Below are 25,176 nucleotides of genomic sequence, written 5' to 3'. Positions count from 1 at the left end.
TATTTTAATTCGGGAAAAAATATAAATCTTATGTTTTATCAAATTTAGTTTTGACAAAAAAGACGAGAAAAAATTATTTTCATGGGATTAGAATATTTTCATGATTTTTTCATGTGTTTAATTTTTTTTATCACTCATTTTTTTATCACTTAAATTTCATTCTTCATGATCTCACAATTTGATTTAATTCTTACATTTTAAGATAATTTTTACTTCTTTTTAAACCATTGTAATTGATATATATTTTTAATAAGGACATTTTAGTAACGATATATATTTTTAAGAAAAAATAACTCAATTAAATACATACTTAAATTATTATTAGAAATATAAAAATAATCTCAACCAATTCAAATGTTAACCACATATTTTTAAATAATACTTTGAGAATAATATTGCTATATTAGAAGAAGAAATATTTTTGGGATTAAAAAAATTATTCGAAAAACAAACGCTCTCTTATTTAATAACAAATAATTATATATGTTAAACTTTTTGATTTTGATAATTATTAAAGTTACACTCGTTAATTTTTAATTGGTTGAGATTGAAAAAAAAAATCAAAGATTGTATATCGGTTAAATTCATATAATAATACATGGTCTAATCCAAAAAAATTGACTTAATGGTAACTTCTTTGGACATATAAACAGTGAGATCGACAGATACAAAAATTTTACTTATAAGATAAGAAAATAATCTATAATATAATTATTTATTTTTTAAAACTTATTTTGCTAGTTCAACGTGATATTCTTATTATTTGTATATTTAATTAGGTCATTTTTTAAAAATAATTCAATTAGGTATTTTTTTTCTTTTAAAGTGACCAATTAAATACTTTATTTTTTAAAATGAACTTAATTTGTTCTTCTTTAAAATTAATTTAATTTCTACTTATTAAAACTTTTGAAATAAATAAAAGAATAATAAAATTAAATTGAATTCATTTTATAAAAGACTAATTGAATCTTCTTTTAAAAGGAGATCATATTGAATAATTTTTTTAAAACTTTAAGACCTAATTGATCCATGGTATAAAAACAAACAAAGATAATTCTTTTTTTCTATTTGTTTGTGATTATGTCAAGATGTATTTTTATATATCTGACTTACTATGCATTTAAAAAATAGGGCAAGGTGTGGGAATTAGGGCTGAGCACGGGTCGATTTGGATCCAAAATAGCTCATCCGACCAAAAACGATCACATCATTCTTCGGCCCAAGTCTGACCGTTGAAGCCTTCGGTTAGAACTTCCATGAGTCATGACAGAAGCTCCCTCCACTTCTTAGTAAGAAATAAAAGAGAACATAAATCTGATGCCATGAAAGAGAAATGTCGAAACAAAGAAGAAAAGGAATGATGAGAACGTACAAGGAGAGAAAAAGCCTTAGTTTGGGTTTGGAAAAGCTTTATGAATTAAAAAATATTATTTGAAATTGGAAAGCTAAAAATTGCAACTTTCAATGTACTTGAGTACACCTATTCCTCTGCTATTTGCTTTTCATCGAAAGCGTAGCGTAGTCTTTTAACTTTATGAATTAATTGTTATATAATAATAAAATAATAAGCAAATGAAAAAACATGAAGATTGTTACTCATCAAAACATACGTCGGGTCAGTTCGGGTACCGTGGAAGTCAAAAACTTAATCCGCACCCGCCCGTAAAAACCGTTACTATCCATTTTTATTTTATTTCATCTCAATCCGATCCCAACCATGCACCCTTTTTTTCATATCACGGTCAGTTTTGGATTTTATGCTTACCCCTAGTGGGAATGAAAAAAATTAAAATAATAAAACAATAAAATTAATATCAACATATTCTTTTTTTATTTTATATTTTTTTATTCATTTTAATATATATATATATATATATTTTATGGGACAAGACTTATTTTTTTATGGAGATAATTTTTTTTCTTAAATATCTTTAAAAAAGAAAATAAATTTTTGTTTGAACAATTACTCCCATAACTTCTATCGTGCATCCGCGTTACATACAAACATTGAAATGTACAAGAATGAGATATCCATAAATCCATTATTCTATTTTCATTATTGTATTTTAATATAAATCTTAATCTTATTATTTTTATATAAAAAAAATAGATGATGCTAAATCACCGTATTAAGATTTTTTTTTCCTTTTCAAATTTCATTTTTTATTGATTTTAAAAAATTAAAAATCAAATAAAAAAGAAAAATAGAGCCATGGTCATTAACAATACAAGTTATAGCAGAAAAGTAATGGAGTGAGTTACTTCTATCCTGTAAAAGGTAGTAATTGTTCTCAAAATTTGCGAATGTTCCAAAATATGTTTTGACGAAAAAAAAAAAAAAAACTTAGAAGAACAATACGTGTGACCGAGTCAGTTGAGTTGGTATGGGGTGGGACCCACGAATCCTCTATGACTTATGTTGTGCTGTTGTGTTGTGTATTTAAAGTTGTGTTCAGTTCAATCTACTTTTACTGTCACAGTGAAATCTGAATTACTACTTTTCTGTGTGTGTATTTCTTCTCTTCCTGTCTGGGAGGAGGAATCTCAGTCTAGCTTCACTCGGCCGTGGAGCGAGTGTACACCACGCGCCGCTCCCTCTCCAATCAGGTATTCTCCATTCGCCTCTTCTCTTGCATTTCCTTTAACGGGTTCGCTAAATTTTTAGCTCCTGCATGAACCTTAACCGGTTCGGTTCGGTTCGGTCCGGTCCGGTTCAGCAACCACGCTTGCCCTTGGGTTTGGCCTTGACATTTAGTTGCATTCTGAAATCAATTCTGTTCGCGTATAAGAAATTGGTGAAATTACAGAACCGTTTTTTCTCGACATGTTTTCTTTTATTATTATTTGATTGAGAAAAACAGAGAGAGAGAGAGAGAGAGAGAGAGAGAGAGAGAGAGAGAGAGAGAGAGAGAGAGAGAAAAGAGTTTTTCAATATAAGAACAAAAATAGGGCTAAGTATGTTTTAGTTGGTTAACTAGGATTTACTTGCTAGCACCTTGAATTTGCCTGGATAATCCTTGGAGCTTTTGTAATCCATACACTAGTACCTTGATAGTACTCTGATGATACGTTTGTTACCTCAGACTAATTAATTAAAATTTATAAAACAATCGCCATGCCATGCCTCTGATATTACATAACAGTAAATACTTAATTATAATTGCTCCCGCTCCCTCTTTATACTTTGACATCTGTAATTACTATGCCTTTCACGTGTTATAAATTTCACCATGAAAAACACGATCGGTTTATAGCAAGGTTTCAAATGGCGGTCGCAAATGCAGTCACCGTTGTGACCTCTGCCATTGTGGGCGGGCTGGCATTGCGGCTGCTGCGATGCTTATGCTGCTGTTGCGGTGTGAATTTGTATAATTCATCATGACTCGTTTTAGGCATTGTACATCTCTTGCTCTCGCTCCCAGTTCCACATCTTCCTCATTACTTATTCATTATGATTTCACTATATATCTAAGAAATAGGAATAATGAAAAATTAATCGTGTGAGGACTATAAAGCACGTTGCCGCCTGATGCAGTCCAATGCGGCCGTTTCACCTGTTGTGCTTTGAGTTGCAGCTTTGAGTTGTGGATTTTCCTGTGATTTACAAAAATAATGCAATTGAAGTATGAATGTGTGATGCATTTGAAACCATGGTTTATAGAATCAGTATGCTGGGGCTATGCTGTTAGTGCATGTTGAAAATGTTTTATTTCGTTCAATGTTTGATTTTATATTAATTTATCTTCACGTTTAAATCATGCAAGGTTTTGTGGGACTGGTCTTCTAGATTTCCTATTAATGTTCCTACTTCAGTATAATTATGCAAGTCATTCCACTAGAAATTTGAAATAGCCATTGTATTAATGCAATCACAAACTGTTGTTTAAATATACAGGTAAAATGGCAGGGAATTCAAATAGAAGAGAAGGAAAACCTGTTATGGTTCCAAAAACTGAGGATTTGGGTTATGAGTTACCACCTTATACTTCATTTTCAGGGGATGTTGGGGTATGCTGCTCATCTCTCAATATATATACAATACACATACTGAGTTTTAGATGCTGTCAATCATATCTTGGGATGAATGTTCTCTCATTATGCCCACAGTTCTTTACCATTCTCTGCTATAGCTGCTACACTAAACCTTATAGCTTCCTGATTTTAAGCTTGATACATTTGAACAATTATATGAACTTTGGGAAATATTATACAATGCCTTCTTCAACTGATTTTTTCTTTTCTTTTCAAGAAACTATTCCCTGCAAAAGCTTAAACTATTTGGTACAAGCCTAAGATGAATTTTGAATAATATTTCTTAACAAGTTTTCTCACGGGATAGTCCTTCTAGTTTGACTTGTGAGTCCATTACTTCCTTGTGCTAAAGTTTTGTTTATTTGTAAGATGTACTGATGTAGGGGGTTGGCCTATGTATAGTTTTGATTCATAACTCCGAGAGATTCCAGTGTTATTTACTTGTGTGCAAAATGTAAATTCATTATGAATTAACTAAAGCTAATGCTATATATGTTTGCGCTATGGTTTCCAATCTCTGCTACCGAGCATGTTATGAGTTTCTATTTTCTTACAGATCTTATTCTTAGGTAATCTTATGAGAAAACCAAAACTGTGGTAACCAAATTTCGATTGAAATAAAATCTTTAAGAAAGATTCATTCAATGAACCATGTATATACATCTTAGCCCTTTGTGTGAAAGGGATAATCTAATTTTTGCATGTGAGATTATCAATGATTCAAAAGTCTTTACTGATTGTGTTTGTTCTCTTTAAGCCTATCATGGCAGTTTTATGAATTCTCTCCATTTACAACTCTGTACATACATTGTAACATGGCAAGACATTATTTCTACTTGTTCACTATGCGTAAATTATAATATAATAACAATATAATATATATAGAAATAGTTATCTTCATTAAATTTTCATTTTTATTTGTTTGCTTATGTTCAACTCTTCCTTCATGATTACCAGGACAATGTTGCAAGTTCTTCTGGAGGCAAACTACGAGCATTCTTTATCGGAATGGGATTCCTACCATGCCTTGTCGATAAAGTGATAGAGGAGAATGGTACATTACTTGGGAGTCGGCTACTTATGTCATGCACTAAATGCATGGCACATTTGATGAATTTCTGAGATATTTCACTTTTCCATTTGAAGTATTATGGTTCTGATTGGTTTTCTTTGAAATTTACAGGTGAAGAGAATTCTGATACTTTATTAGAGGCTCTCTTGAGATATTCTGTAAGTAGACCAAAATATATGTTATAGTTTTTTTTTCATTGTCGGTACTCTTGGGATAGGGATTTTGGGAAGTTTTTATTTATTTACTAAAAGCTGACTTAAAAAAATAATGATAGAAGCTGAACCATGTTCTGTATGTTCATTGAGATGAGAAATGTTAATTTGTACAGAGAGAAGATATGCATATACATGAAGGATTCAAATTATCATTTTATAAGCATAGTCCTTGAATTACTTATTGTTTGTACAAAGTAGAATAATGGTAAAACAAAAAAACCTAATTAGTTTTTTATTTGGAAGGGACTTTTGCTCTGTAAAAATTTCCTCACAGAAGACTCAAAAACCTCGTGCACTGAGCCATCTTTTTTGAAGTTGAAAGTATTATTCTTTATGTCATTTTATCAGGTGTGAGACTGTGAGGTGTCTAGTGCAACAGTATACTAGCCATTTAAGTAAATAATAAATATCCATTTGCTATCCCATATAAGTTTTAATTGGACTACTTGTGTGATCTTGACTGGGCATGAGCACTTTAATTTGTGGTATTTATTGCTTTTGGTATCTAGTAAAGCTACTTAGGTTGCTTGCTGCCTGTTCTGCTGTTGGAGGAAGATGACCCTCAAATGTTAGCGCAGTACAGTGATAAAATCTCCATCGAAATTCTTATCTTGTGCTTTTTTGGTGTTGGTAAAGCCACCTAAATTGTGGTCACCCTAGTGGGTGTTGAAAGTCCCACATGGCGAGTAGCCGTGGGCAAAATGGGACATGTTGAAGTCTCACATCAACTAAAGATAGTGCCGAGATAAACTACATGAGTGGAGAGCAGTCCTAACCTTACAAACCGGTTTTATAGGGTTGAGTTAGGCCCAAACCCACTTTCCCACATTTGGCAACAATTATAAATGGGGAAATATATTATTTTCACAAAAGCTCTCTTAGGAAGCTCTTGGTTAAAAGTTCTTTTGAACACAGCATAAACTAATCCACACATGCACTAATGGTAGGTTTTCTTTTTTAATTTAATTTTTATGATGCCATGGTCCTGATGGTAAATGTTTTGTTAGTAATTAAATGCCCATTTTGGTCCTCCAATGATATCGGTTATCGAAAGAATCATGAAGTTTCAAATTCTGATTCATATTGAATTGAATACAGAGATACAGCCTGCAAGGAACATTACGGAATGGCAAAGTAAGAAAAAAAATATGGTGGCTAGGTGTAAGTGGAATTTATATCAATGGCCCATTGAATCTGTGAGACTATGTGTACTTAAATACTACTAAATAATTATAGGTTGACAACTCTGCACCTATATGAATGTTTACTGTGACAAGTCTGCAATCTCTGTTGCTAAATGTCCTGTTCTTGATGACAGAACCAGGGACATGGAAGTAGATAAACACTTAGTTGAAAAGAAAGATAGAAATTGGACAGATCTGCACACACTATGAATACATTTTCATCAACGGGCTGTCCAATAAGAACTTTAATGAATCAGTCGACAAGCTGTGTCTGAATGAATTTTCAAGCTAGTTTAAGTGGGAGGGAGTGTTAAAAGAGTCAAAAGGGGTTTTGAGTTTGAAGTTGTACCTAATAGGATTAGGAGTTTGGATAGGATAAATGTAGATATTTGTAAATAGTGAATATATCTTTAGAGAACCAAAATGAACATTTACTCTAATATAATGTGTTCTTGGCTCCCCTCTTCACTATATTTTAACTTGAAATTTGAATTTTCAACTACTTGAATTTATTACACACTCTTAAATATATATATAGGGTACAAGGAGTGGGAGACAGCTGTTTACAACCACACAATACAGCTGTCTCTTCAATACAGATTTATACATAATATTTTAACATTTTATATTGATGAATAGAGGACAGATTAGCTTGTTTGTCAATTTGCAGAACTAGATAGCAAAAAACTTCATAATCTATATATATTTTACGTGGAATTGGAACAGGGATAAATTACTGCTTCATTCTATGAGTTTTTGAATGATTAGAAACTTGTAATGATATGCGGCTGCTCTGTTTGCTCCCTTCATATGTTAATGCTGCTGCCAATATGCTTTCTAAACTTAGAATTTAATATTCTGATCAGTGACTATTATTTCGAATTGATTAGGCTCATAAATCCAATTGTGACTCATTTGATTCTTTGGGTGTTTCTCACAATACAAGCAGGGGTAGAAGTGCCCCAAATTTCTATCCTGATGGTCACTCAAAAGAGGTAACTTGGTGCCTTCTATCACCCCTCCTTCTCAATTGTAAACCTTTTAAACTAGAATTTTAGTTCAATTTACTTACTGTATAGGTTAAACTTTAAAGGTATAATGAGAATTTGACCTTTTTTCAGTTGATTAATTTATGTTAGTGTTGAGTGTTAACTATCCTTTCCTTTCCTACTGCTAGAAAATTAAGGTTTTATCTTGCTATATGATTTACTCTAAGTAATGCTAGTGGTCTTTTTTGCTCCTGGAGTTAGAATTTGGGATGGGAACTCAATGCAAATATTTTTGTTTGCATTATGTGAATTATTTTGTTAGAGAACTATTAGATATTTCAAGTGATTGACTGATGAGATTACAACGCTCTTGATTCTTTATTTGTTTGTAGTTTTAGTTTATATCTGGCTTTTTTTCCATGCTTCTTCTACATTTATTCACCATCTCTTTAAATTATTTTGTCAATAGCACTGATTGCTAATTTATGAATTTACAAAGTGACGTGCTAAGCAAAGGATCCTCAAAGAATTGTGTGGGATAATTCCAAATTGTGCAATTTGCTTCTTTATATTGTGCTGCTGCCAACTACTCTTATGAATGTGGGTTTGGGCCTGATTCATGCCCAAAAGCTAGCTCATAGGACGAGGGTTACCCCCTACTTATATACTCTATATTGGCCTTTCTCTAGTCAATATGTGACTTGGGTTTTTCTCAATACATTTTGGGGTTAAGTTAGGCTTAAACCCACATTCTAAGATGGTATCAAAGTCTATCCTAGATCCATTAAAAGGGTCATCCACCATGTTATCCTCACACACCAAGCCCAAAAGTATTGGGCGTGAGGGGATATATTGGAAAAAACCCAAGTTCAACATCAGCTAGAGATGGTGCCAAGATTGAGTATATAAGTGGGGGCACCTCTCACCCTGTGAGCTAGCTTTTGGGGTTGAGTAAGGTCCAAACCAACACTCTAAGAACTGCCAAGCTATATTTTACTTCTGCAAATGTTTGCATGTGCAGGATTAACTTTCAAAATGTGTTCACTTTTTAAAGAATTAATTCTGTAAATGGTTTATGTAATATGTTTAACTGCCTTTCCTGTAACAATGTTTTATTGTGTAATGTTGTGGGTCTTAGATGACCACATCTCATCTTTATTTATAATGGAAAAATCAGAATCAGTATTGATTACATATCAATTAATGATTATTAGGTAATTACGTATCAATCAGAATCATAAGTTTCTATGTAATTATAAATACAAGATAAATGTAATCTAAACATTTTCAATTTGCTTTGTAATCATTTAGGCTCTTCAAAAATCAAATTCACAGTCTTCTGATTCTCTGGATAGCTTATTTGATGATAAGGATCCTCCAGAGATTTCCAATGTCAATCAAGCGAAGGAGGTATTTGCTTCTTATTCCTCAGAAAACATCAATTGATTTATTACAAAATTTAATCAGAGCACATCATGGTAGGAATGAGTTAAGTATTTGAATCGAGCCAGCTGGTGTCATGTGATTCATGTAGCCAACTTCACCTAGTGGGCTAATGCTTTTGTTGCCATTGTTGCTTTATTGTTCACTATAATCATATGCTACCAGCTAGTTATTCTGATTTATTAATGTCACATATTTGTGCTAGATGTACTCTGTGACTGTATGTTGGTTTACTCTTTTTGTTCAGGTGTACTCTCATGTCATCCCAAATTCCAAATAGATATTTTCTTTTGAATATTTGCTTTTCAGATTTTCTTGCATCTCATTGTCAACCTTTAAAACTACTTGCATAATTTTAAAAAAGGTGTGCCACCTGTTTGTTGCATGTACCATGTGCATCATCTAAACTTGTGGTCACTGGTATGTCACATGCACTACTGGCAGGTGATGCATTTGCTTTTTCTGTCTAGGGTGACAATTAAATACGCATCATGATGTATTTCAGCTTGCCCTTGTTGACTTTGACAATTGATTATCTTTATTGAGATTTTCTTTCTGGTTTCAACATGTCCCTTAATATAGCATATGTTTTGTTTAATTCAATTTCATTCTTGTTTGACAAAATCTCTCTTGCAGGAGCCTGATGAACTTAGTGGAGTCATTGATGATAAAAGAGGTTCCTTACTAATGATGAATTTCTCGGTGGAGGAAGTTGAGCTTGCAATCCACAAGCTTGGTAAGAGAATAATTTACCTGAACTGTTGCTTTGTGCAATTGTGTATACTTTATTAGTCTATTTGGTCCATATTTGCCATAATTATTTTCATTCTGTTCTTGTTGTAATTGACATAGAAACATATGTTGTATAGGTCTTTTTGAGTTGCCAAGGAAGTAGTTCAGGACTTCAACAGATATATGTTTGCTTGAATTATTAATTCATGGCTGCATGCTTGAACATGCTAGTAATACCAGAACAAATTACATGAACAAAAAGCTGATGCTAAGCATGTATTGAATTGAAGAGTTTAGACTTTAGATTTGTGTGGGGAATATTCTATATAATTTGTGCTTTGATGATTAACTTTTAGGTGGCCTGATCAACGTTGGTCTCTTGTCAGAAATGAATACCATACTAAGTTACTATGAATAATTTGATCAAGTTTTTGAATATGTCTGGTTGTAAACTTATTGTATGTGTGTTTTCAGTGATTGTCTGAGGTCTAATCCAATTAAGTTCTTGGCATAGTATGTTATTTATGCAGATAGGAGTTGATGTCTATGTTTATGGATTACTGGCAACATTAAGGATTTTTTGATTTATTTTGTTTCGTTATAGGTGATGAAGCATCAATTCCTGAGCTGGTGGATTTCATCTTTGCTTGGCAGATTGCTAAAAAATTGAAAAAGGAACCAGATGATATCACCTTCACCTATTATGGCAGAGGAAATGAGGTTTTGATATTTGAATTTTGACCCATTTAATGACCTTACTTTAGGAGATAAATACTGTGTTTCTGCTAGTCAGGTTTTTAAGTTAACCCTCAACTTTATTATCCATTAGACAAAATAATATGGTCCATGCTGCTACATGTTGTATACTTTATTCATGAGAGAAAAAAGACAATGCAGATAAATGAGCAAGACATTATAAAGGGAACACAACTATAGCCTTTAGTTGTTTTTCTTAAGACTTGGATACGATTCTAATGTTGTATAGTTTTACCTCGGGTGGAAAATGCATATTCTTTCGCAAATAGACTTTTCCTGTCATGTGAACAATGCGTTGGTATAGTTTGAAATGAGTAGAAGCTTGACCGGTTGATCCTTTTGGATTTTCAGAGAATTTTGGGTGGTGACAATTTGAGTAGTTTTTGAGCTCTGTATGTTGTAGTTTGGTATATTTTCTTAACGCAGAATGCTTGTGAAATAAAGGAAAAGATTTTACAGTTTACACACATTTATTGTAGGGCAGGTTGTTTTCAGGGATTCTCTTATGTTTAACTATTGACTTTTTTAAATAAGTAAAAAAGGATATTAAGATAGGAAAGAAAGGTACACAAAAAGAGGATAAAAATATTAGGTTTAATTTACTTGATCTTAGTTTTATCCTCTCTCTTCGTAGTCTATTTCCTGTCAAGAAACCTTCCCTCTTATTATGTTAATTTATGTATCTTATTATCTCTATATTATGCATCAAATTTTTTGTTATTTGTGGGATCACAGGTCACCAATGAAAAACTCTTTGGAATTATGGCAAAAACACTTCAATTGTTTGAAATGGGTTTCTCTGAGAATGAAGTATCATCAGCAATTGATAAATTAGGTAAGTCTTTGTGAAAGCTGATCTTTTTTGAACTATGCAACTGTGAGATTAGGTTTACAGTCTTGCATTTAAAAAGTATTAATCTTTAGAATTAGGAGATGATATCAACGGAATAGAATAATATTGCCTTTATAAATCTGGAAAATGATATCTATTCCTTTCCATTCACTTCCTTTATAAATTATCAGGACTTGAGTTTTAGCTTACCAATTGGCTGTTTTTCAGGTTCAGAGGCTCCAATTTCAGAGCTTGCAAACTTTATTTTTGCAGAACAAAATGGGATCGATTATGTGATGGAATATAAGGTTAGACTTTTTACTTGTTATATTTCAAATTTTATGTCCTATCGTTTTTGGTAATTCAGCTTCTTGTGTTTATATATAATAATATACTTGATTTCACAATAATAATGAGCATTGCTTCGTAGCTTCTTACATTTTTTTTAATTTACACTTTATGCATGTAAATGAGGTTGTGCCAAGTGGCAAGTGACAAGTATATGCACTGTCTGTATGTTGAAATTAGCCCCTATGGGAGTTTAGGAACTTGTAAAACTGAAGCAAAATAGTGTAATATTAACTGGTAAAGCAAAAGATGCAGTGAAGAGGATAACTATTGAGAAGCTTTGCTTACATTTTCTATAATGCATGGCCAAAATTAATCATTTTCCATACTCCCGTTCTTTTACAACTAGTCAACCACGTGGAACAGAGTTAGCGGGTGATAACTAGAATAAGAATTGTACCAGAAAAACAAAAATACAGAAAATAATATTCATAATTTAACTATATAATGTCAAAACTTCTCATAAATGAATTTGCTTTTCTTTGTATATTATATTGTTTAAATCTTGTATGACATGCACGGAATCAACAATAGTGCTAAGAAACCTATTAAATAAAGTTAAGGTTGTGTTTGGCTTGTTCTGGATAAAATCTTATTGTTCCAAGTCATTTTTTAGTACTAATAATCGGTCAGGTGTTTACTGAGTGATGAAATTTCTTGTTTGTCTAGTTTCCCACCACTTCTACTTATTCTGTGGGGATCAAAGAAGAACCAGAAATGGATTTATATGGTACGGCCGAAGTGAAAGTTGAGGATTTTAGCAATGAACCTCCACAATCAAGCCAGGTCAACTTAGAGGAAACTTATAATGAAGATATGGTGAAGGAAGAAGAGGGTATTGATGCATTTCCCAGCTATGTTTCTGACCAATATTTGGATGTTGTGGAGAATGGTAGAGGTAAAAGGCCCAAGTATGAACATGATGATGATTCAATCACTTGTCTTGAACCTTCTTGGGTGGAAGAAAGGGTTGATGTTGTTGTTGCCGAAATGTCAAGACGTCCCAAACCAAATCCATCCAGGTGTCTTAGTAGTGTGGCAGCAAAGCCACCATTTTTCTTATTTGGGAATGTTTCAAACATATCCTACGACTCATGGACAAAGATGTCTAAGTTTTTATATGGTATTGAACCTGAATTTGCGAATGCTCAGTCCTTTTCTGCTTTAGATAGAATAGAAGGTTACATACACAATCTTCCAGTTGAAAACAGATTCCACATCCTCCCAAAGCCACCTATGACTATTGAAGATGCAATGCCGCTGACAAAGAAATGGTGGCCACCTTGGGATTCAAGGAAGCAGTTGAGCAGCATCTATTGTGAAACTAATGGAATAGCTCAAACATGCGATCGACTAGGAAATATTCTTGCAGATTCTGGTGGAGTGCTCACATCTGAACTGCAGAAAGACATTCTTCGTTATTGCCGCGGATTGAATCTTGTGTGGATTGGAAAATTCAAACTTGGTCCTGTAGAGCCTGAACAGTTGGAGCTCATTTTAGGATACCCTTTGAATCACACTCGTGCTTCTGAGGGCAATGTGGCCGAAAGACTTAAATCACTAAAATACTGCTTCCAGACAGACACATTGGGGTATCATCTTTCTGTGTTAAGGCCCATCTTCCCTCATGGATTAACAATGTTATCACTCTTTAGTGGCCTTGGTGGGGCAGAAATTGCCCTACACCGCCTTGGTATTAAAATAAAAGTTGTTGTCTCAGTTGAGACCTCCGAGACAAAAAGAAAGATTCTTGAGAGGTGGTGGCGTCAATCCGGACAAACTGGGACTTTGGTTCAGTTGGAGGATATTCAGAAGCTGACTAGTAAAAAACTTGAGGGTCTAATCAGTAAATTTGGTGGTTTTGACCTTGTCATTTACCAAAACCCATGCTCTAACTTGAGTTCTAGGCTTCTAGCTGGTGTAGGTCTCCCAGCTCTTGAATTTTCAGTGTTTTGTGAATGTGTTCGTGTCTTGCAACGTATAAGAGGTATGTATCAAAGGAAGTGAGTGAAGTGACTCGTATCTTGTTGTACAAAATAATGTCATTCGATGCCTTTGGTGGTGGCATTTCCCCGTTTTGAATGTTTCATTTTCCTGCTGTATGTGACTTCTTCATATAAATTTTTCAGTGCAGGGAATTTGTATGTAGGGTTGTGTTTCTTTCTTAATCGTCCATAAGAATTGTTCATATATACTGTGTTTGTGATTATGCATTGGCAGGCATTCTGAATTATTTCTGGAATAATACACCAAATGAGAGTACATGAAATGGTATAATTTTAGACTTAAATATTTTTTTTTGTCCTTTGCAATTTAGTGTTTTTTTTGTTTTTTATTCTTGTAAAATTATTTTTTTATTTTTAATTATTATAAATTATGTTTGTTTTTTTTTCATCTTTATAGTGTTTTAGATAACATTTTTTTATTGTTTAAAGCACTTTTTAAAAATAACAAACAAAACATAATTTAAAAAGACCAAGAAAAAAAAAACTTTAAATTGTAAGAACTAAAATATATTTAAATCTTAATTATATTTATAAAATTATAAGAATGTTATTTTAGTCTGTGAAATAAGTAAACATGGGTGATTTTGGTCCTTTGTTTTGTCATGAAACTAATGTCTCAAGTAGGTGATCGAACCAAGAGTGGATTCAGAAACATTGTATTAAAAATATGAGTTTGGAATCCATTGCGTTCCGTTTTATGGCTTTTGCATTGCATTGCAGGTGAATTCTAATATGAAGTACTAATATTCCCCTCTCACCAGTGAACCATTGATTATTACCATTGGATATTTATAAAATATTCAATGGCTGAGATTAAAGAAGAGTAACTCAATTAAAAGGTTTTTAATTTAATAGATTTTGAATTTTATATAAAATATTTTTTTATTTTATTTCTTCAACTCCTCCTTCCTACCACCACTCTTCTGCTACAAAACCTAAATCTGAAGTAGTCAATTTGATCCCAAATTTAAAATTTGTTTCATCATTTTCGCAAGAAACTCAAGAGGATCCGACAAAGAGCTACTCCCTTTATGAGATATTTTGACAAAGGCTCCTAACTCCTACCATAGTACTGTAAATCATATAGAATAAAAAAGCTACCATTAATGGCAACACAGCTTTATCATACAGAAATATAAACATCAAGCTTGCACTGCATCTCTTCAATTTCCAGATATAAAGCAAAAATTTGAACACTACAAGTGGTGTTTTAATTCTAGAAATTGTCAAATAAGTAACAATTACAAAAACCAAATTGGAAAATAAAGCCAACAATTAAAATTGTAAAATATTACAACTTTGTTCAGAGCCCACAAACAAGATTCATGGGAAAACACTGAGCACTGTAGTGGTTGTTCTCATGCGGGATTGTGGGTGTGGTGGGGGTTGCGGACAAGGTTGAGGCGTGGAGGGAGGAGACCACCCATTCACCGCCTCCTTCATTCCCAAAACAGATTCATCATCCCCTACTAAACCCAGAAAACTCACATCACTGACCATTCAAGCAAATAAAATTTCAATCGAATAATTTTTGCCAAGACACAAGCAAACCAAAATTCATCATCTTTTCAATTGTTATTATGTTACCCTTAATCAGAAAAAATATTTAATAACAAATAAAGAAAGGAAAAGGTTTGAATTGAGGATGTCAAAAGAAGAACAAAAACCCCTTAAAAACTCTTGGAATCGTTATCACACAACAAAATCCTCACTTATGTTCAATGAAACTAGGAACAATGGCATTCGAGAAAAAAAGTATTGGGGTCTATAGCAACCAGCACCCAGAACACTGCGGCGTCTGCGAACATCATTCTCTTCCCCAGCAACAGCACTGCTGCCGTCGTTGGTTCCCCTCCGCGCTGCCGGAAGCCAAATACATCGTCACGATGCCCTACAAGTTCGGGTCGGTCGTCGGAGGCTTCATGGGAGGATGTGGAGGAAATGTTGAGGTTTCATGATCCAAGGATTCATCAAAGTAAATGTTGATTATGTTTCATGCTTTGCTTTCATGTGAGGCTATATTTGGAATCTGATTTTCAATCATGTTGGAGATGAATATGTAGAAGAGTGTGTTTCCCATTAGAAATAATCAAAGATGCTTTGTATTGTGACTGAAAAACAAATGCAAGTTCAAGACTTAATGAAATAAAAAAAAAAGGCTACTATTTAAAAAAGATAAATAATTCATGAATTTAATTAAAAAAATTCAAGTATACAAAGGTAAGAATATTAGTATGTAAAGATAAAAATATTCACATGATGTTGTTACAACTTAACTAATAGGTTTATATTTAAATCTGAAGTATGCATCTATGTTAGATATTTAATCAGGATGGTCTTTGATGAGAACTACATGTGGCATCAATTAAAATATAATGATAACTAATTTTATAGTTACAATTTTGGTAAGGAGAGATATTGTAATGAAAGAGATAATTATAGTTTTGGTGTAATAATTAGTATTAATAATGTTAGACCATACAAAAAAGTTTTAATAATCTCAATGAAACTTAAATATGGTTGGTTGACAAAGTTACTAAGTTAAAAAATTAGTTGGTAGTTGATTTTTTTTAATATTAATGTTTAATAAAATTATCTGTTGAAATATTTAAAAATGTAAAATTACATAAATGAATATATTTATGTAATGTTTTTTATATAATTTTAATTTGTTTTTCTTGGTAAAAAAATATATTGTAGTATTTTTAATTTTAGTATTAAACATTTTGAAAATTTTAAAATTTTTATATATAAAATATTATAAAAAAACTACATAAATTTATGATATATTAATATTAATATCATGTATACAAAGTATAAAAATGAGAAACTCTATCATATGTAAAAAAAATTAAAATAATAAATTTTTACCTTAAATAGAATAAATTATAAAGGAAATCTAATAAATTTTGTAAGGACAAGAGTGAAATAAATATAAAAAGCTAAAAGTTAATGTTTTAAAAATGTTAATTCCAATGACATCTAAAAAATGTTAGAAACTATTAAATAAATGTTTATAAGACACTCAAACAAAATTTTCAACTAATAAAGTAAATTATGAATTAACTAGAATGTTTTGTCAAACATACTCATAAAAATTTGTAAATTGAATGCAAAAATTGTTATGAATTTTAAATGAAAATAATTGATATCATTTTAAAAAAAAGTAAATTATACATGCATCCCAAAGTTTTTTTTTACAAATTATACATGATATTATTGTTTTTTTCTATTCCGACACTAATTTTCTTTATGTTTGAAAGTATTGCACCAACACTTTCTTATATGTTACACTCACAACTCCTTAATGTTTTAAAATATTATAATGACCCTTTTTATATATTATACTACCATTCCCTTAATGTTTGCAAATATTACAGTGACACTCATTTATATACTACATAACACTCCCTACAAGAAAAATAATTTAAAAAGTAGAAGATATTATGTAATTTCACGAAACCTATGAAATGACAAGTATAATTTACTCTTAAAAAATAAATAGTTTAGATAAAAGTAAACTTTTGATTGTGAGGTATTTGAAATCTTAAGATATGATTTCTTTAGGATCTCATTAAATTTCATTTAGAAGAGAAAACTTATAAAGATTGTGTTATTTTTTATATTAAAGAAAGACATGATTAATTGAGACCTTTCAAACAAATATTAATTAATCAAATGGTATTCTGATAACAAATTGACGACGATATAAAATGTAGAGATTGCTCTTCATACTATCATAATAGCTTGCAAGAAATGTTGTCTTTAAGGTAAAAAATTTAAATAAAGCATTCAATAGATGAAAAATAAACTCCAATCATATTACTTAAGATAAATATTTCTTTAGAGGTTATGGTCAAATTGATAATTAGTTAAGAGACTAACTTTTTCAATAAATATTTATTCATATAGGTAGGTTTAAACATTATACTCCTAACTACATGTTTAGGATATATGTTAATTTATCAAATATACCACACTGATTTGTATATTATTTATGTTTATGTGTAGATGAGGAGTAAAATAAAAAGGACAAATATAAATTGAATACATATAAAATAACGGCAATTTCTACGGTGGACCCATAGAACAAATTGTCCACCCCTGAACTAGTAAAATGACTGCTACAGTACATGATTTTATATCGTTGGATGAAAAATGAACGGTAAGATCTAAATATGTTAATGTATATGTTTGTTTTTTTGTTTGGTGGCTACTGTGTATAAATTTCTTATAATATTTAACTAAAACATATTTCTCAGTGAATGGTCATTTTTAACCCCTGATCTACGAAGGCTGGTGTGCTTGTGGTTGTGACAAAGGGCAGCTGAAAGTCATCTTCATCTTCTCAAACATAAAATTGAAACTAAAAACCAGTCATTCAGCCATCAAATCTCAAAATAACAAGTGCGTCGTCTTCATTTTGGATTTATGCTTTCTCTTGGTACCAAATTATTTTGAGTGTTTTTTTTAATCTTGTTTATGTAGAATCTTTCGTATTGTAACGAGGTTTTATACAGAAAAATACAGATCTCAAGGGGTGGGTAGAGTTGCCAGGAAGGACTATAATTTCATTTGATATACGACAACGTTTTGGGGCTAGTACAATGCTGACATTCGAGATCTGAAGGGAAAGCTTTCATGATGATAGAACATGTAGGGGGTTGTTGGGTTAGGGTGAAACGCAACCTTAGATCCAACATGCGCCGAGGTTGCTTTAGGGTTCGGATTTGAGTCAGATGTTATTTCACGATGCTTTCATTTTGTCCCATCGTATACTTATTTCACAAATAATTAACTTTTTAAAATATTTTTTAACACTGTTCATTGATACTATTTAGTATTTACTTGTTTACCTGTGGACCCCATCTCCCTGCCCACCATAGAATCGTCCTAGATTGTAAGAATAAAAAGAAACACATATATAGTAATTATTTCAATGAAAACGGGGTAAAATACAAAAGATGTGATTTTTTTTATACTGATTGAAAAATTAAATCTAGGTTAAAAATGTAAACATTTTATTGTATTTTTTTCTTAATCTAAATTCTTTTTTCCAAAAAAATACATTAAATCTTTTAAAACATTTAAAAAGAAATAGACAACGCCTACTTCTTATTTCATCCTTTTGGAGGGAAATGTATATCTTTATCTCTTAAATTATTTTCCCACCGCAATAACAATTAAAAAAAAAAAAAAAACCTCCGGCATCTCTCCCTTTAAAATATTTTGACCCTTAGGAGTGAAAGCAGGTTGGTTTGGTTGACATTACAAAAACTAAAATTTGGATCCGACAGACACAGAAACAGCGCCGCACTGTCCCAATCCCAAACAGCGCACGCCGTCGTGTGTAGTTGCGATGTTGCTGTTAGCTCAGTCAGGTTCCAAAACTGAAATCTCAACTCAACCAACGAAAGCTACCTTTCTTTTTCTTTATTAAATCAGTAAATAATAGTATATTAGATAATGAGAATGCTATGCTATGGAGGAATCTAAGTGTGACTTTGAAGCATGTCGCAGCCCTCGATGGTCAGTGAGTCTTTGCTCTGTCTTTGTTTTGTTTTGTCAGTGATTAGTAGGTTACATATATAATCAATTATATGTGCGGATCTTGCACTTTTGTGGGGGAAAAACCTAAAGTATAAAGGAACAAATGGGGGCTTTATAACAAAATTACTCGTGCCCGAAAATTTGAATTAGGTCTGTAGTATATACTGGAAGACTAAGCAGAAAATTCAGCTCTTCTCAAGTGTTGTTTGACTTTTTGCTTAGGAAGTAGGAACTCAGATACTGGTAGCCTTTACTTACATTTAACTTTTTTTGCAACATGTAAGTTACTCAACTAAGTAGAATACAATTAAAGACTGAGAAAACCATCCTATTAGTCCACGATGAAATTATAGTCACGCTCACTTTAGTCCTTTAAATTATGAAAAATAATTTCTTGTCCTTGAAATTAGCAACTGTCAGTCATTTAGTCCATAATGTTAACGATCTGTCTATTTGATCTCCATGTTTGACTTCTATAGTCATTTTGGTCCTTCACTTTCCTACACATCAGTCAATTTGGTTCCTTACGTAGGGACCAAATTGATTGATTATGTAATGTTACGGACTGGTGATTGGTTGGTGGAACCAATTTTCGGGGCTAAATTGATTGGCAATTGTGAAAGTCAGGGACTAAGTTTTTTTTTTTTTTTTAATAATATCAAGGACTAAATTGACTGGAGCTTATAATTTCAGGGACTAATACTCATTAAAGTTTTTTTTTTTTTGACAAAAAAATGAAAGTTGGTTGTCAAAGCATGCAGTTAAAATTCAACAATATGAACTCCATTCACTTCTTGCATTTTCTCTTTATTCTGTAAAGTGAACACTGCATTGCAGATCATGTACAAGTATCCGTGCTTGTAATTCATTTTCAGTGTTTCAATAGGTTAAGGTTACTCTAGTGTTCATCTGCTCATATTGTATGGGAGTCCCCTATGTGTGGTGAGAAAAACCTGGATGTGCTCAATCCCCCATTATCTAATGCACAAAAGGCAGAAGAGGAGGGCTAATGATAGTTCGGCACAATATTGGATCTTCTCCACAGATTAGATCATGACAATTGTACGCTATCATTTTGTAGGTGAAAGTTATACATTTTGTAGGTGGTGTGACTCTTGCTATACATTTTGTAGTGAAAGTTATATGATTTATGTGCATGCAGAAACGGCTACATTTTGTTCAAGGTTTACTGAAAATGAAGAAATGGTATGGAGGCTTGTTGATAATGGCTTTGGGTATGATGTTGTTGTTCCTCTACAATGTCAAAGGAATTCAGCCGCAGAAGCAATCCGCAAAACAGTCGGCATATAATTTCTTCCATAATCATACACCTGGTGATTCTATTAATGGAAGCAGCAATCTTCCAGTAAACTCTTCCGAGGTGGAACTAAAAAGGGTAACAACACCAGCAAAAAGGCCACATTTGGTACATGTTGCAGGGCTAGATGATCTGTATGACATGAAAAATCTATCGAAAGAAGAGACGAATTCTGTGCTAATTTGGGATTCCTTACGTTCCTTGCTGTCAAGGTCAGATGCTTTGGCTGAAACAGCTCAAGGAGTTAAAGAGGCTTCTGTAGCATGGAAAGAATTGCTGTCCATTGTTGAAAAGGACAAAGCTTCTAAGATTAATAAGATGGATGGCCCAGAAAATCAAAACTGCCCATTCTCGGTGACCTCGCCTGGTAAGGCTGTACCAGATAGTGGAATCACTCTTGATCTCCCTTGTGGTCTGGTTGTAGATTCTTCTATTACACTGATTGGAATCCCTAACAACAGAAGCTTCCAGATTGACCTTGCTGGGCTAGAGCAAGAAGGGGAGCCAAATCCTCCAATTATCTTGCATTATAATGTGAGTCTTCCTGGAGAAAACATGACAGAGGAACCATATATTGTTCAAAATACATGGACTAGTGATTTAGGGTGGGGAAAAGAGGAAAGGTGTCCTGCTCGTGGTTCTGCCAACATTCAAGAAGGTATCTTTAGTAAATTTTCATTTATAATCACAAGTTTTTCATTATTAAAAGTGATGATCGGTTATAGAGCTTTAATTAATAACAAAAAGCTCTTTTATTTTGTGTTATTATGCTCCCTTTATTATTCTTGAGTTAGGTTGTTTAAGAGGGGGGCTTGCTGTAACTTTTAATTCATCTAACTGAATGCTGTAGTTGATGGACTTGTTCTCTGCAACATACAAGCTGTCAGAAGTAACAACAAAGGGAATGCAAATGTTGACCAACCTGCTAGTGATATACCTTCTAATATTTCCTCAGAAAGTGTACATAGAACCGCTAATTTTCCCTTTGCTGAGGGTAATCCTTTCACTTCCACATTGTGGGTTGGTTCAGAGGGATTTCATATGACTGTGAATGGAAGGCATGAAACGTCTTTTGCATATAGGGAGGTATGGTATGGGAAGAGAAATACTGCTAAAAACAAAAGTTTTTAATAGGAATAATCATTTTAATGTTGTTCAGGTTTTGTGGATGCAGAAACTTGAACCATGGTTAGTCAGCAGTATTAAAGTAGCAGGCAGTTTAAGTCTCTTATCAATCCTGGCTAAGGGTTTGCCTGTTACTGAAGATAATGATATAGTTGTTGATATTGAGAATCTGAAGGCTCCTTCTATCGCCAGAAAAAGGCTTGCTTTGTTGATTGGAGTATTTTCTACCGGAAACAATTTTGAACGTCGCATGGCCCTGAGGAGGTCTTGGATGCAATATGAGGCCGTACATTCTGGAGAAGTTGCTGTCCGATTTTTCATTGGGCTTGTAAGCGATGCATTTCAGACTTGTTTAAGTGAAACTATACATTAGTATAATTCTTGTTCTAGTTTATGCACAAGTTTTTCCTAGAAGAATTTTGTTAAAGCTTTAATTCTGCCTTCCTGGTTATTTATGCACCTCTCTTTGGTTGAGAGAAACATAGATGAAATTGACTGGTTTATAAATGAAATTGATGAAGTGTAGTTTCTCAATTTACTTACCATCATTATTATATGTATAATCGGTCAATGGTTCTCTAAGTCAAGCTCTAAGCATTTTGTAAGTCATTAAATTGTTTTGTAAAATAGTCTAGTACAACTGAGGAGTGAGGACCTCTTCAAATTTTCTTCTCCCTCTAAGGTAGTTAGGTTGACTGGTGGAGGGGACATGACTGAAGTGCTAGTGCCATATTAATTAAGAAATATACTCAAAAAGTTACATAATGTGGAATGACAATATGAAGTGGTAGGGATATTAACTGGAATTTTTTTAATGCTGAAGTCAGATTCATTTTTAAAATGAATCGTATTATTTATTGTAGCACAAGAAAAAGGTGATAGGTGAAGACTGAAATCAAAGCTGCTGAACTCTAACACCCTAACCCATCAAATTCTGTATTGTGGACTCCACCAAGCATTCTGCATTATAGCAGTTTTTTTTTAAAAAATATTTTCTTCTCTTAACAAAAAATTGTTGGGTGACATCTTATTTTATTTGATTGCAGCACAAGAACAATAGGGTTAATTTTGAGTTATGGACTGAAGCTCAAGCATATGGAGATATTCAGTTAATGCCTTTTGTAGATTATTATAGTTTGATTTCTTTGAAGACAATTGCAATTTGCATTATGGGGGTAAGTTGATTAAGATTGTTATGCTTAAATTGTTGTGAAGGATGTGATACAAAAAAAAATAATCCAGTAATTCCTGTTTATATTAATACTACTCCGAAGAGATCATGTAACATACTCAATGTATTCTAATTTCTAAAGACCCAATAACGATATTCTGAGCTATTCTCTTGACATTCTAACAGCCTTTTTTTTTCTGTTGATAACGTCATTTTTATCTGTTGATCAAATCACTAAGTTGGCTGCAACTATTTTCAAGACCATAATGATACAACAATTTTGATTATCTAATCAAATATATCATTTAAAAATTGTGGTGGCTCTGGATTCTCTCCTTTTTATTATCTATGAGTTACTTAATAAGCTCATATTTATCAAAATTGCAGACAAAAATCATCCCTTCTAAATACATCATGAAAACAGATGATGATGCCTTTGTTAGGATTGATGAAGTGCTTTCCAGCCTTAAAGGAAAGCCATCGGAAGGCCTCTTGTACGGTCTCATATCTTCTAAATCATCTCCTCAGAGGGACGAAGGCAGCAAGTGGTACATCAGTGAGGAGGTACTCATACCTAATAAACTACTTTGGCATTCCCCCCTCTCAAATTTTATTTTATTTAATTTATTTATTAATTAATATCATTTTAGGAATGGCCCCATGATACATACCCACCATGGGCACATGGTCCTGGCTATGTTATCTCACGAGACATAGCAAAATTTATTGTCCATGCCCACCAAGAAAGAAAACTCAAGGTAAGAATTTCTTCTTTCCCATCATGGGATGGGGGATAAAAAATTATGTGCTTATTTTAGAATCTTTTGGATAATTCAAGGATATGCTTCTTAAGTTTTTTTTTTTACTAGAAGTTGTTAAGTGGTTGCACATCCTAATACTTGATTATTGGGATCCGGAATAAAACCCCACAAATGTGTCAACAATTTCCTAGGGTCTCCTGTAAAATCAAGTGGAACTTAAATAGGCATAATAAACAAGTATTATCTTTAACTAGATTCAGGTGTATTTGTAGAAGAACTTAATTGCTACCATTGCATTATTCCTATCATATTTTTACCCTGTTATATATGTCCTTATTGAATAAAAAAAGAATTGTTTAATTTTTTTTTTTCAATCTCTTTTAATGTAAGATCACCTTTATTTGATTTTTATTTTATTTTATTCTTAGCTCTTTAAATTAGAAGATGTTGCCATGGGCATATGGATTGAACAGTTCAAGAATGATGGTAAAGAAGTACATTATGAAAATGATGAGAGGTTTTACAACGCTGGATGTGAATCAAATTATGTAATTGCCCATTATCAAAGTCCGAGGATGGTGCTATGCCTTTGGGAGAAATTACAGAAAGAACACCAGCCAGTGTGCTGTGAGTAAGTCATCTATGTTTTTGAGTTGTAACTGTTGATTCTGAGGTTTGAGCAATTTTAAATGTTAAGGTTATATGTAAGTTACCACTAATCATCTTACACGTATTTTGTATCCTATGGTTCATTGATTTATTCATTAATTATAATCATTTCAGTAGAAAGAATTAGTTAAACGCTTGAAATTTTGTTGCTTGAAAATACCAGAAATATATTTTCTGCTAACTTGTGGCATTCTAGTGCTGAACAATAGTAAGATTAAAACATTGTGTCGTACTAACTAGTAGGCTAATTGATGCTTTTAGTCCCTCAAATTATTACGAATGTTTCATTTAGTCTCCCATTTTAAAAAAAAGCTGTTATTTAGTCTTATATTTTTTTTTTCATTTCCCATGCAGTCTGTTAATTTATCTCCCCCAAGTGTTGTTTTTTGTTTACTTTCTGGTACCTCTAAATACCACTACTTTTCCATTTGCCATTTGGTCCTTCTAAATGACACAAGTTTGTCATTTGGTACCATATTTTTTTAGAGCTGCATAAGTACTTAACGTACAAATTAAACAAATGGAAGCCTAACAGAGGGACTACTTTGGAAACAAAAACAAAGGACTAAATAATTTTTAAAAATGGAGGACCAAATAAGAAAATCATAATTTAAATTAAGGAACCAAAAAATGATTTAGCCTAACTTTTGTAACCCAAAGTACCAATCTATCCTATTCAGAATGCCAGCAGCAACACATTGTTCATTTGTAAATTTAAACAATAGCCAAATGCTGAAGTGGAGTTGCTGAATTCCTGAGACAGTCTATTTGATGTCTCATCCCAATTATTCACAACTAAACATTTATTTATACTTCGGCCATCTATGAGGTTTTTTCGGTTAGTTAGTTGGTTAGTGTACACAACTGTACTTACAAGTTATAGTACTACTGTGGCATGTATAAATACTAGTATATTATGCTCCAAAACCTTAAAGCTGTAATATTTAGTGTAAGTATACTAGAATACACT

General features: G+C 32.5%; 2 protein-coding genes and 1 long non-coding RNA gene across 15 annotated transcripts; 2 read left to right on the top strand and 1 right to left on the bottom strand.

Moving 5' to 3' along the window:
• The first annotated feature begins 2,445 nt into the window (after positions 1-2,445).
• Positions 2,446-13,754, top strand: LOC100817269 (probable inactive DNA (cytosine-5)-methyltransferase DRM3). The gene is made up of 11 exons (XM_003550524.5): positions 2,446-2,610; positions 3,899-4,011; positions 4,993-5,089; positions 5,219-5,265; positions 7,397-7,501; positions 8,807-8,905; positions 9,575-9,674; positions 10,275-10,390; positions 11,162-11,261; positions 11,487-11,566; positions 12,276-13,754. The coding sequence occupies exons 2-11, from the start codon at positions 3,904-3,906 to the stop codon at positions 13,611-13,613; spliced, it is 2,190 nt and encodes a 729-aa protein (XP_003550572.1). The 5' UTR covers positions 2,446-2,610; positions 3,899-3,903; the 3' UTR covers positions 13,614-13,754.
• Positions 13,755-14,760: 1,006 nt separating this feature from the next.
• LOC102670416 (uncharacterized) lies at positions 14,761-15,854 on the bottom strand. The gene is made up of 2 exons (XR_418981.4): positions 15,325-15,854; positions 14,761-15,081 (listed from the first exon to the last, which is right to left on the bottom strand). It is a non-coding gene; the product is annotated as an uncharacterized lncRNA (long non-coding RNA).
• A 2,147-nt stretch (positions 15,855-18,001) lies between these two features.
• LOC100816729 (hydroxyproline O-galactosyltransferase GALT3) lies at positions 18,002-24,277 on the top strand. Of its 13 annotated transcripts, none has more exons than XM_041011305.1 (9): positions 18,002-18,019; positions 20,049-20,239; positions 20,325-21,138; positions 21,331-21,566; positions 21,640-21,933; positions 22,652-22,780; positions 23,164-23,340; positions 23,427-23,534; positions 23,966-24,277. In XM_041011305.1, exons 2-9 carry the CDS (start codon positions 20,216-20,218, stop codon positions 24,170-24,172), a joined length of 1,989 nt encoding a protein of 662 aa, XP_040867239.1. In that variant the 5' UTR covers positions 18,002-18,019; positions 20,049-20,215; the 3' UTR covers positions 24,173-24,277. The 13 variants fall into 13 exon arrangements, with proteins under 13 accessions (XP_040867239.1, XP_040867240.1, XP_040867238.1 ...); XM_041011304.1 differs by lacking the exon at positions 18,002-18,019 and adding an exon at positions 18,815-18,993; XM_041011302.1 differs by lacking the exon at positions 18,002-18,019 and adding an exon at positions 18,815-19,141 and having other exon boundaries at positions 20,055-20,239.
• The last annotated feature ends 899 nt before the right edge of the window (positions 24,278-25,176 follow it).

Source organism: Glycine max, chromosome 17, assembly GCF_000004515.6.
Source record: "Glycine max cultivar Williams 82 chromosome 17, Glycine_max_v4.0, whole genome shotgun sequence".
Lineage (NCBI taxonomy): Eukaryota > Viridiplantae > Streptophyta > Magnoliopsida > Fabales > Fabaceae > Glycine > Glycine max.
Note: the sequence above shows the minus strand (reverse complement) of the source record. Positions and strands in the feature narration are given on the sequence as shown.